This window comes from Sminthopsis crassicaudata, chromosome 1 (assembly GCF_048593235.1).
Source record: "Sminthopsis crassicaudata isolate SCR6 chromosome 1, ASM4859323v1, whole genome shotgun sequence".
Taxonomy (NCBI): Eukaryota; Metazoa; Chordata; class Mammalia; order Dasyuromorphia; family Dasyuridae; genus Sminthopsis; species Sminthopsis crassicaudata.
This window is the reverse complement of record NC_133617.1, coordinates 623,521,872-623,535,343: the sequence shown is the minus strand read 5'-3', so window position 1 is coordinate 623,535,343 and position 13,472 is coordinate 623,521,872. Positions and strand designations below refer to the sequence as shown.

Here is a 13,472-nt window from a genome sequence, read left to right as displayed (position 1 = left end):
ATAATAGATCTACATCATAAATTTTCTTTCTGAAATCCTTGACTATAGAGCTTGAACACATTTTGGAGGAGGACCATGGCAGGGCAGAAAATTTAATATTTGACTTCTCTCTCATTGCAATACTCATTATAATAATTATTATAATACTCTTTGCTTTAAAATAAATATTAGTACAATAACATCCCTTGTTATGATGCTTTTGATATGTATTACAAGTAAAATTGTATAGGATTATATAATGCATTTTAATCTCCAGAGCATTTTTATATATAGTAAAATATTTTATCATGAGAAGAATCATGACATTCTAGATAGAGAACTGTCTTTTAAGGGGTCTGGAAATCCTGGATTTATGGCCTTCAAGTCACAAAATCTCTCAATGCCACAGGCACTTTCTGAAGTTACAGAAGATATGTGTGTCTCAGTAGAGATATTTTCCAATAAAGGAAATTGTAAAACTAATAAAATTACCATTCAGATCCTTCTTTCCAAAAAAATTATATGGTGATGTTAATGGGCACATACTTAATATTGAATTTTGTGTCTGTTCATCTATCAAACATTTTAAAGAACAACATAAGATGGTAGCATACCTTTCCTTTTAGATGCTTAACTTTATTTAATGCCATTAGAAATCAAATATGTCTCTGCTATTCTTTTCCTAAGTTTGTATTTAGGAAAAGTATATAGAAATCCCTTCTATAAAATCTCTTCATACTTATTCCACTCATTTGACAAAAAAGATCACTTTAATCAGTAGTCTGATCACTTCAGAATCTTAAGGGTTTTTAAGGGTTTCCTGTCTATAAGAATAAGGGAATAATTTTATTTTTAGCCATGCAAATCTTCTGTATGCAAAACATTTACTAACCTCTCATTAGGATTCCTTTTTATATGGCATAATAAATGCTAAATTTGAATGAATTGTGTTTTTCAAGCTTGATTGAAGAAATGATAACCATTTAAAATACATACAGTAAAAATACAATTAGTCATGTTTGAGATTTTATGAAGGTGAAATTCAAAGCTTACTAATGAAATTTCAAAATTGTTCCATAATTTGTACTTTGCCTATGGTCTGATACTGTGTTCTATAGACCATACCTGAAAGAAAGCTAATACTTTATAAAAAGAGGTCTGAATCCTTAGCTATATAGTTATGAAAGCATTTTTAGTCATGAGGAATTTATCAGGCTATATATTCATATAGATTAGTTTATCAAAATAATTCTTAAATTTTGCTAAAATATTAGCTGTAGTAGGTTTTGGGTAGTTTTGAGTACTTCAGTGATTTACATACTCTTTATTTTATTTGTAGTGTGTGCCATATTTAATTGCCATGGGCACAGATCCTGAACCTGCTATGCGGAATAAAGCTGACCAACAGCTTGTGGAAATAGACAAAAAATATGCTGGATTCATTCATGTATGTACTTGAAATATATGTAATTTAAATCTAATTTGTTTTTCCTTGACATGTTTTAAATACCCCACAATTTTTAATATCACCTGTCTGCAATTCATAAAAATGATTTTTAATGCATCTTTTAATTATTTTTCTAAATGTGTTACTATTTAATCCATGTGAACTGTTAAATGAATTATTAAAATAGAGAAAGAATATAAGTAGGGTACAGAAGGAAGAATTAGATAGGAAATCAAGAGATCTGAGTTCTATTTACTATGTGTATAATCTTGTATTAGCCATCACTTCTCTGAATTGAACTTTAAATTTCTACCTCAGATTCTAAAACTGTGATCTTATATTGTATATTTTAGCAAAAACACTCCCATAAATTTTCCTGTGATAATTTAATATCTGTTTTTAAAAGTATTTCCTAGATTTACTGTTAAGGTAAATTCTTCATTAGACTTTAGAATTATATGAGTCTTAATAATGATAAATAATTTGAAATAACAGTTGTTAAATATTAATACTATAGTATGCCTTCTTTCAGTAGCCTTTTAAGCACTTATTTTGTGCAAGACACTATATTAACCTCCTCTCTTCCCCTCCCCCCCCCCAAAAAGTAAAATATGGTGCCTGTCTTCATGGAATTTAAAAATCTAACAGGGCAAGGAAATTTCTACATATTCACCAATGCAAAATATAATACAATAAATACATAATAAACTAGTACAGAATTGTTATTAGTAAGTGAAGGAAGTCTTTGGGATGATATATAACCATTTCTAAAATAATTCTCCTTACCAAATTTTTTCTTAAAGCTGTTGTATGAACGAATTATCAATCTGAGCAACTGTGCATTTTAAAAATAGAAGAAAGGAAAAAATTCTTTAAAATAAAAAAAATTAGAACAGAGAGTTTTCTAGTAGAATTTTTAATTTCTCCTTAAATTTAGCATGGAAGGTCTGTATGATAGTAGAAAGAGCATTAAATAAGAAAACGAGTTCTGAGTTTAGCTTCTTCTATTAACTAGTTCTTTGTGAGTTTCAGCAAATCTGGTCCTCAGCTCTAAAATTAGGATATCAAATTATATGACCAAAGTCATTTAGAGCCCTTCCAAAATAAATGAGAACTACTAATTGACATTTTGTAAAAATTATTTTCAAAGATTCTCTGAATTAAGGACCAAATGATAAAGATTTAAAATGAATTTCAGAATATAGTACTATTTTATTTTTGTTTCCCTTTTTTTTCCTAATGATAAAAACAAAGATTTTATAATTTTAGATGAAAGCTGTGGCTGGTATGAAGATGTCTTACCAAGTTCAACAAGCAATCAACACATCCCCAAAAGATGCAGTTAGGGGTTTCAGACAAGATGAATCCTCTAGTGCTTTGTGTTCACATCTTTACTCCATGATCCGAGGAAACCGCCAACACAGACGAGCCTTTCTAATTGCTTTACTCAATCTCTTTGATGACACAGCAGTAAGCATGGAAAGCTTTTTCTTAATTAAAATAAATGTTCTATGATGTTAAATTTTACCTTCCTATATACAATGAAAATATTTAATGTGTATTTCCTTAATTTTTTTAAATATTTGCAGATTGAAAGATCACCCTGAACAGGGACATGATTCAATAAAAATTAAAATATGAAAATTTAGCATAATTAAAATATAGTTTATCTTAGGCTAATGCTTACCCATGAATTTTTTAATAATCACTATTTATTAGATTGGGCATTCCTTTTCGTAGGTGGCTGTGTAAGTTCCTTCAACTTTGAAATTCTGTGGTATTTAAAGTTGATGGAGACAGGTTGAAGGAAGGAAGCAAAATGTCTAATTGAGTATGAACACAGCTTTTGAAAGAAGGAAGGCAGGCAAACTAGGATGTGGAAGAACCAGGCAGTGAGGGAAATCAGCAGCTTGGACACTGAGAAGAGAGGGTAGAAAGATTAGGGGCAGAAATGATGGACTGCTCAGGACTCCTGGGCAATGTTTCTATCTTCACCCCTTTCCATGGGAAGGCAGACTATCCTTCTTAGAAGAAAAGCTATATGACAGGAAAAGAAAAATAAAAACTCAGCTCATAGGTAGTAGCAGGCTAGAAAAAAAAAGTTACTTTTTTATTTAGATAAGAAGACTTGGCACTAAACATTGATATCTGATTTTGAGTTTCTTGTTGAAAATATGAATATACCATTTGTTAAAAATTTTACTGTATTTTTAATTTACAGAAAACAGAAGTGAATATGCTCTTATATATAGCAGACAATCTAGCCTGTTTCCCTTACCAGACACAGGAAGAACCATTGTTTATAATGCATCATATAGATATTACACTCTCAGTTTCTGGCAGTAACCTCCTGCAGTCATTTAAGGAGGTAAGTTACACATTGACTCTTAATGAAGCTACTAAATAAAAGCAAGATATTTTCATTGTTTTGCCTCTTAATGTTCATTTTTATTTCTTTGCTAGATATATAAACTCTTAAGTCAGCATGAAACCCTTGGTATCCCTTGAACAGAGCTAATAAGCAAAAGGCTACTTCGTTTTAGGAAGACCTAAAAATAACTCATCTCTGTGATTTTCTTTTTTAAGCTATCCAATTCTTTTTTCCCCCCTTAAATCCTGACCTTTTATATTTTAAAGGATTCTTGTACATAAAGTAAAATCAACATTCACCACTATCTAAAGATTATCTATTAATGCTAGTGCTATTACTGTTAATTATAATATATACTCTTTATCATCTTGTTTGGTTTAATTATGAAAGCACTTATTCTTGAACTGAGAATAAAATTTCATATTGAATAAATACTTAATTGAAAGATACCAAAATATACATGATACCATAGTATTGTCTCCTTGGGTAAAATGTTAATGTATATAGATTTTTAATTCACTAAATTTCTAAGTCAGGAAGAACTAGCTTTAAAGAATTTTCCAAATAACCTTTCCTGTTGTTTTACATTACAGGTGCTCCCTCAGTCATTTGCTTTTACATATATTTGTAAATTCAATTTTCCCAGCCTTTATATACTGCTAAACTTTAATTCAGTAAAATTATGTGTTGTGTTTCTGTCTTCTTTTTTAGCTTAGGCAAGCTATTTATATAAACTTTTATCACTTCATCAGGATCTGAAAGTTTGTAGGTTATCCCATTATAAAAATACCTAAAAAAAGGGAAAACTGAATAAAATTAGGTGATTTTGCTGCCCAATTCAGCTTAATAATTATATATTTTTTTTCTTTTAAGTCCCTTAAGATATACAAAACAGTAATTCTAGAAATGAAATTAAAATTTTATCATTTATTTTCAAGTTTTTGTTATATTTTCACAAAAATAAATAATTTCAGATTCTCTGATTTGCTCGGTTTTTTCTAATGCTAATTTTTAATCTCCATTTGTATAAAGGAAAGTCTGTATAACAATAGGATTTGATATAATGAAACCTAATTGATAGGAAAATTTTAGGGAATGTTATGTCCTGTCATATGAGGTTCATATTTATCTTCATATTTCTCAGAGGAGCCAATTTTATCTTTCTTTCAGTCTATGGTGAAAGACAAGAGGAAAGAGAAAAAACCTTCGCCAAACCGGGAAAGTGCATCTGGAAGTGATAGTGAAGAAGAAGTTTCCAAACCTCGAAAGTCACGTAAACGAGTTGATTCTGATTCAGATTCAGATGAAGAAGATGACATAAATGCTGTGATGAAATGTTTACCAGACAATTCAAGTCCTTTAATTGAGTTTGCAAATGTTTCCCAGGGTATTTTATTACTTCTGATGTTAAAACAACATTTAAAGAACCTTTGTGGATTCTCTGATAGGTAAGGATAAAGAAATAGTGACAAAAGACTTTTATTTTTTAATAAGATAATAAAATAGCCTTTAAGGAATAAAGAGCTAAGTTCTGATTGTGTACTCATCTTCACATTGCAAGTATTCTTGTTTGCATGCAACAAGAGTAGGAAGGTACAATTAAAATAAAATTTACTACTAACTTTCTAATCTCTCTTAAATTCTTTATTAGCTTTCTTTAAAACATTATATACATACCCTTAAAAATAATGTGCACTAAGAATATCTATAGACTACTTCCAAGCTAACTTCATATAATTCCCATTGGTCTTCACTTTATATAAATTTTGGACTCTCTTCTGAGACAGAGTTAGAAAATGTGCAAATTCTTATAAAATCAGAGGAATTTGAGTACTCCTTGAAGGGTAAGCAGTTTTCCATTTCTATTTTCTGTGTTTTCCTAGTTCTTATCTGAAAGGATAAAAGTGTGTTTTTATCATCCATTTTACAAGGCCAGTACTGGTCATTATAATTACTCAAAGTTCTATTTCCTTGTAGTGTTTTGGGTTTTTTTAAACTTAATTATAGTAGTCATTATGTACATTTTCTTCTCTTTCTGCTCATTTCAGTCTACTTCAATTGATATGTCTCCTATTTTTCTTCATTTGTCATAATTTTTATTTCATATAGTATAAAATACAATCTTATTGACTGATTCCTTTTTTGTACTACATTATTCACATGACCAACATGATTTTATAGAAGACCCTGTTCTTTGAATAGAATGAGACATTAATATTTTCTTTAGTTCTTTATGCCTTTGGGGGAATTAAAATGTATGCCTTTCTTCAGATCATGTTTCTAGATAGGAGTATTGCTTTCTTAACCCATCCTAATCTCTGAAATGTGTAATTAGAGAATGTTTTTAATGTAAAGAATCCAGTGATGTAAAAAATCTCTTTGAAGCAAGTTATCGTACCCTAAATATCTTATAAAATATCCATGTGCCACATTTCATTTGTTAAAATTGAAATTAAGTTTTTTGCAGATTGGTCATTGTAAATGTCATGTTTCAGATTTTTAAAAATAAATGTTGGGTTTTTGTTTTCTGAAAACAGTAAAATTCAGAAGTATTCTCCATCTGAATCTGCAAAAGTATATGATAAAGCGATAAACCGGAAAACAGGCATCCATTTTCATCCTAAACAAACCTTAGACTTCCTGCGGAGTGATATGTCTAATTCCAAAATTACAGAAGATGTGAAGAGGAGTATAGTTAAACAATATCTAGATGTGAGTAACAAAATGGCAAAGTACATTAAGTTTTCCCCAAATATTGTGTTTAATATGTTTTAGTGAAATTTTAAAAACAGTTTATACATTAAGAACTAAAAATAAAATACCTCTTTTTAAAAACTGCTAAAAAGTATTGCATTAATTTTGTATAATATTTTGGATCTCTTGTTTCTTAATGAGTCCCAATGATTAACTTTCAATTTGAAATCACTTTTATAATGGAATTTCTTTTACATAAAATATGAAACTTGTTTTTGAAAAAATGTGTTTCTATTTAAACAAAGATGCCATTTGAGTATTGGTTTCAAATAATACAATTATTTAATTCTCCAGTGATAGTTAGAATGTTCATTACTTTCAGAGCATTTTATGTTTATTTTGGGAGAGTCATTTTAAAAAATTATTCTCCCAACAATATTTATATCTGTGTTTTAGGTGATAAAAATGTCATATCAAAGGAGGAATGCTTCTAAAATTTACTTGCATTGGTACTTACACCATGGTATTGCCAGGGTATCTAAATCATATACCAATAGCTACTCTACACTAGATACTTAATGTTTTAAAGTATTTATTCTGACTGAAGTTGTGAAATACACTTTTTTTTTGTAGTTCAAACTCCTCATGGAACATTTGGATCCTGATGAAGAAGAAGAAGAAGGGGAGGTGTCAGCTAGCACAAATGCCCGGAACAAAGCAATTACCTCACTGCTTGGAGGAGGCAGCCCTAAAAATAATGCAGCTGAGACCGAAGATGATGAAAGTGATGGGGAGGATAGAGGAGGAGGCACTTCAGGGGTGAGGCGGAGGAGGAGTCAACGTATTTCGCAGCGTATTACGTAAAATGATTTTTATGTGCTTATACATGTCAGTCTATTATACTAAATGTACACAAAGTAATGTAATCCACAGAGGAAAGCATTTTGTAGTTAGATATTCTCTACTTAACCGTTTATACATCCTTTTGTAGAAAGTTTAATAGAAAGACAATAAAAAGGAAAAAACAGAAAATAAGATTTACCCAGTTATAAAGGGGTATTAATTTTCCTTTGGAATGTATTATATGTGTTATCTTTTTTATTGTTGCCAGGTTTTTATGTACCTTTATGGTTTGTGTGTACACATATATATCTCTATCTATATATGTAGATAGAGATATATTTGTGTATGTATATATATATATACATATATTTTATATATCAATAAGAGTAAAGATGGGTACAAATGAAAAGAAGATGGCTTTACAAGTGTTAACCCCTTGGCGCTGGTGGTCACGGTGCATCTCATTGCCAGCAATGGAAATATGCTGGGAAATCCCAACTCCCGGCGTCAAGGGATTAAAAGCAATAAAAGCAATAATTTCACTAAAGTTCTTTGTGTAACACTTGGTCTTTTTTCCCCCCCCAATGTTTTAGTCATTGAGAAGGTCAAAACGAAATTCAGACTCTACGGAGTTGGCAGCACAGATGAATGAAAGTGTTGATGTCATGGATGTCATCGCTATTTGCTGTCCAAAGTACAAAGATCGACCACAAATTGCAAGAGTAGTACAGAAAACCAGCAATGGCTTCAGTGTTCAGTGGATGGCAGGTTCCTACAGTGGCTCCTGGACTGAGGCTAAACGCCGTGATGGTCGCAAACTGGTGCCTTGGGTAGACACTATTAAAGAGTCAGACATTATTTACAAAAAAATTGCTCTAACGAGTGCTAATAAGCTGACTAATAAAGTTGTTCAGACTTTACGATCGCTGTATGCCGCCAAGGATGGGACTTCCAGCTAATGAATTTGTACATGCAGCCAAATTACAGGAATTTTAAATGAAAGGCAGAGAAACTTGAAATATCAACATTCTGGCAAAAAAAAAAAAAAATCAGTTTTATGAAGAGTAAGAATGGAACCTGGGACGCAGGAAAAAAGAAGGAAATGTTTGGTAAACATTTTTGTGGGAGCTTCCTTCGCTGTTGTGCAGCAGAAACTTCTCAGTTCATTTTTACTCCCACTGTATTATAGTTTAACAAAAATTGTTTATATCTTGAAAAAAAACTTTCTGTTTAATAAAATAAACAAGTGAATGTTGGAAATTAGTCTGTTAATGTTCTTAATAAAGTGTTCTTGGAGTTTAACCTAGCAGCGGATGGCTTTCTTTAGCTTAGCCCAGTTTCCAGGGAAGCATTGTTTTTTTCCAGGCTGTAAAATGGCAGAATTCCCTGGATATATAATTTATTCTGTTGAAAAAAAAAAAAAAAGCATGCAGTATCTATGACCTATCTGCAGGAGGAGTTTTTGTAAATGTAGATTTTGATGTATTAGGTCACCCTGAAATAATACAAGAAAAGGGATCCCCAGGCAATCTGGTGGAACGAATACTGCAATAAATTTTTTTACTTCTCTTTGTTACTTGTCTGTTTCCATTTGAATTTCTTATTGTAAAGATATGTTTAAATCCATTTATATTATTTTGCAGTCTTTTATGTAAAATTTACTATTATCAGTGGTTTTCAAAGCAAGACATAAAATATTGTTTATACAGTTTGTATAGGCTGACTGACTTCTGAATAATTGGTATCTTTATTTTCCCCATAAAAGGGTGTATACACAGTTAACTCCAGGGTTTTATTGTATCCTGCGATATTTAGTATTAATTATATATGATTTAACACTGTGCCAAACACATTTTCAAGAGTACATTTTGATATAAAAAGAAACTATAGTTTATTCCTTGTATGCTTCAATTTCTTTCTAATGATGTCAAAATGATAATTTTGATAGTTTAAACTTTGGGAAAATTTAGCAATCTCTATTTTGGGTAAGCAGCATTTCTCTTGGTTAAAATTGTAGAAGTTTATTTCAGAAGTAATCTGAGGATTGAGATGGGTATGAAATTTGGTAATTATACTACCTTTTTCACAAATGATTTTTAATGCTATTTGTATATTACAATATTTTTTACTAATTGAAATGTTTTTTTTTTTTTTTTTTTCTATTTTAAAGTTGTATCATAAATCTTTTAGGAGCACTTATCTGTATCCATATGTGTTAACACAGAGTTCTTTTGTCTAGCTGGGAAAAACAGAAGTGCTTGATGGTTTAATTTCAGTAGTGACACAAGTAGCAAGAGCTGCTGGTGTCTGAAAATTTGTGGGGAAAGAGCAATTTTGACAAAAAAAAAAAAACAAACTGACATTTCAAGTTTAATTCTCTAAAATAGGTGCACTTATAAATAAACCTGATTTTAAAAAACACATTTAACTTGTGGAATGCTCGGTTTTAAGAAACCAGCGAACAAAATTATATAATTCAGTTTGTGAGGAATAGTAATATTATTGCAAAACACTTTTTTTTTTGTACAAATCTATTAAACTGAAATGATAACTCAGGATTTAATTCCTATGTGGAATTCTTTGTTGAACATTTTCTCAAAGGAAATGTTTTGCTTCCTTAATTGTGCATATTGTTGTCTCTTGCATTTTATAATATGTTTGGGGGCAAAAATAGTTGTCGGGTTTGTTTTGGGGGGGGTGTCTTTAATATATATTTTAAGGGCCCTGTGGAGAACAGGTTAGGAAATGGGCACCCAGAATGGTGTTGTTAATTGCTGCAGTAGGGCCAGTTGCTTACTGGCTAATTGTGACCCTTATTCTCAATATTGTTTTCACAGTCATACCAAACTTCAGGTATTCGTCATGACCATGACTTCCACATGATGTCCTTCATGGGAGTTTTAGAGAGAAAATGATCAGCTTAGCATAAGGCTTCTATTGAAAATTTTTAGAATTGATGAGATAGTGTAATTTTAAGCATAAAAATTGAATACAGGACAGTCTTATCTACCATTTGTCCCATTGTAAAACTCAGACAATTTTAGACCTCAAAAGTTCTTTAAAGTACTTGAAATCAAAATCCCTTAAACAAGTGAAAATTCAGTCTTGATCATAAAATCTTATTAGTTAGATTAACATGTTATATAACATGTAATTTACTAGGTATGCCATGATCTTGTCACAAAGATTTACTTGTTTCATTCATTGATAGGATTTATCAAATTCATATTTTAGCATTCTGATTTTAATCTCTCTGCTGTATTGTTCCTATAACAAAACATTTTAAAAATGACAATGCTTTCACAAGAAACTATACCTGAAGATGTATTTGAAAGGAACAGTATACTTGGCCAAAAAACCCAGATCTTTTTCCTTTAAAAAAAAAAAAAAAAAAAATTGAGTTTCTAGTAAAGGGTACCATATATGTTGTTCTGCCTATTTGTTTGAGATGGCAACAGGTCTATCAATTGAGCATGCATATATCATGGCTGACGTCTGTTTCATATTGACAGGTAAGTAGAGGCTTACTATTAATATGTTTTGTGAAAAATCATTTAAACATAGTACTCTAGCTTGTAAATTAAATTTTACTGTTTCAGGTGTGTTCTGTTGGGGTTTTTTGTTTTGTTTTGTTTTTTGTCATTTCACAAATCACTTTACTAATTGTAATAAAAAGCAGTCCTAGAAATTGCCTTCTTACCCAGAACTATTGATAAGCTCATGTAGGTGCTACTCATTTTTATCTTAAAAGAAGCCTCTCTATGAAAAAATAAAACCCACCAGAGCATGCACTTGAAATGGAATTTAAATTGCAAGTAAAAGCATTGCTAATTTTACTGTTACTGTATAAAAACTTGATCATGTGGGCTTTTTGTTCCTAAAAGTATATGACATTTTGCTATTTAACAGGTCCCCTAGTTAATTTCTCTTGTTTTTTTGTTTTTTTCCATCAACCATAGTAGATTGATTGTCTTAATTTGAATTATATGAAAATTTAAGAAATAAAATTATTGATATCTAGATTATCATTGATACTATAATTCTTATCCTGTTGGTCCATTTTCATCATATAATGAAAACATAAAATAGATTACTAAAGTGGTTGTCATAATAAAAACAAATTTAAATTACTGGGCTTGTTATGGGTAATATTCATCTAATTCCCCAAACTGAGATAATAATACACCAGACACTGATAACACTTTAAATTTAAGTCAGCTTGATATGTAGCCTCTTCATTTTTCTGAATGAGTAATTTCACTGCATACACTACACATTTCCCACCTTAAAAGTCCAGTGCTTAGGAAAGCTGTCATAATTAAACAAGTATAAAAAAACTAAATAAGTATAAAAAAACTTGAGAATATTGCTTAATATCGAATTGATTAATCTGACTTAATTATAAATGTCCATAATGTTGATATTGGATCCTTGTCGAGTAAGGCAAATATTACTTCCTTTATTAACTAAACTTCACCCAGAAAATTCTTCAAAAGAGAAAAATTAAAGAAGTTCATATGTGAAATTCACTTCAGATTTTGAAAGTTACTAAACAAGTTTGAAGCATTTGGGTAGTTTGGTTTTAAATTTACATACATATATATATATATACATATATATATATATAAATTTATATATTTTTGGAGTATATATAATCTTCAGATTTTTGGCAAAACAAAATCAATTACAATGTAATCAAAAAGATTCCCCACATTTGCTTTCAGAAGCTCTGGATTGGAATTCCAGATCTGCTATTTTTGGTATTTAGATGACATTTGGAAAATCATTTCACTTTGCTGATTTTCAGTTTTCTTATCTGTAAAGTGAGGAAGTTGGCTAAGTGATATCCAAATTCCCTTCTAACTCTACTATCCATCCTGTAATCCTAATCCTTTGCTTCTTCTGCAGACAGCACCAGTACGAAAGTGAGCAAGAAATCAATTTGGTATAATTATATCACATGCACTAAATTGATATGAAGCACACTCTTGATAATGACTAACAATATTAAACTTTGTTTCCTGGTAGTCATCATTAATATAAATTTTAAAAAGTAATTAACATAAAAAGTCTACAGAACATTACTGAAATTCAGGCTCCCTCTTGAAATTTGTTTAATAGATTTTTCTGCCTTTAATACTTATTAATGCCTTCATTCCTAGGATATGTGAATTAATATAGAATATGTATTTATCAGCTTTGGGCAATTGTAGGTCCTCATGGGATACAAAAATTGATCCCTAGCTACAGGATTTTTATAGTCTAATTGGGAAGGTAAAATGTAGACATGTACATGATTAATTATCACCAAAAGATGGCATATAATGCAAGGACTTTGAATATGAGAATAAGACATTTAAACTCTAATCCTATATGAATTGAAGATTTTTTTAATGGAGGAGTGAAATCAGGACAGTAGTGTTTTAGAATGCATAGCACGACTGTGGTTCATAAAATTCAGGAAAAAAAGAGGAGACTAGAAACAATTTGACTAATATGTTTAAGGCAGCTAAGGGGTTAGCTGATAGTGATGGTGACATTATGAGTGGAAAAAATAGTTTCAAGAGACATTTCAAAGGCAAAATTGTCCTACTGGGAGACTGATCCCAGATAGAAGTCAGATCGAGTCAGATCGATTCAAATCTTTGAGCCTGGATATTTGGGGGAAGTGATAAATATGAAATATGACATAGAACCAGGTGGGTATGATTATTTTAATTATGAGTTTGAAAAGACAGTGGAAGATCCATGTCCAGCAGCTATTTGGAGATAAAGATTGGAATAAGAACTGAGATTTTATAGGCCTTCAGTTAATTCTTAACCATGTAAGTTTTCTAGCACTTGTCAGTATGGGTTACTACAACTGTCCTCATAAGATTTAATCATGATTAGAAAGTTCATCTCAGAATCAGAACTGAGTTCAAGTGTGACATTCTGGACAAGTCATTTATGAGTCCCCAAGCTACTTTCTAAAGCTATTAATTGCAAATAGAAGTTGATCTGCATTGATTGAGGCTCCTCACCTGCAAAGCCCTATACCAGTGCTTCACAGATTTGGGCATTCCATTCCCAAACTCCATGATAAAAAATAACCTATAAATTATTTTACATTCAGAGAATGTACAGAGAAAATTAAAT

At 30.6% G+C, this 13,472-nt stretch overlaps 1 protein-coding gene across 3 annotated transcripts in view; it reads left to right on the top strand.

Moving 5' to 3' along the window:
- NIPBL (NIPBL cohesin loading factor) overlaps positions 1–8,427 on the top strand; it is a 242,471-nt gene extending 234,044 nt beyond the window's left edge. For 2 of the 3 annotated variants that reach the window (XM_074282637.1, XM_074282638.1), the window contains 7 exons: positions 1,319–1,426; positions 2,696–2,896; positions 3,648–3,794; positions 4,968–5,245; positions 6,335–6,509; positions 7,125–7,310; positions 7,928–8,427. In XM_074282637.1, coding sequence (XP_074138738.1) covers positions 1,319–1,426; positions 2,696–2,896; positions 3,648–3,794; positions 4,968–5,245; positions 6,335–6,509; positions 7,125–7,310; positions 7,928–8,293 — 1,461 coding nt within the window. In that variant the 3' untranslated portion in view covers positions 8,294–8,427. Of the gene's footprint in view, positions 1–1,318; positions 1,427–2,695; positions 2,897–3,647; positions 3,795–4,967; positions 5,246–6,334; positions 6,510–7,124; positions 7,352–7,927 lie in introns of all 3 variants that reach the window. The other variant, XM_074282639.1, reaches the window with a different exon arrangement.
- The last annotated feature ends 5,045 nt before the right edge of the window (positions 8,428–13,472 follow it).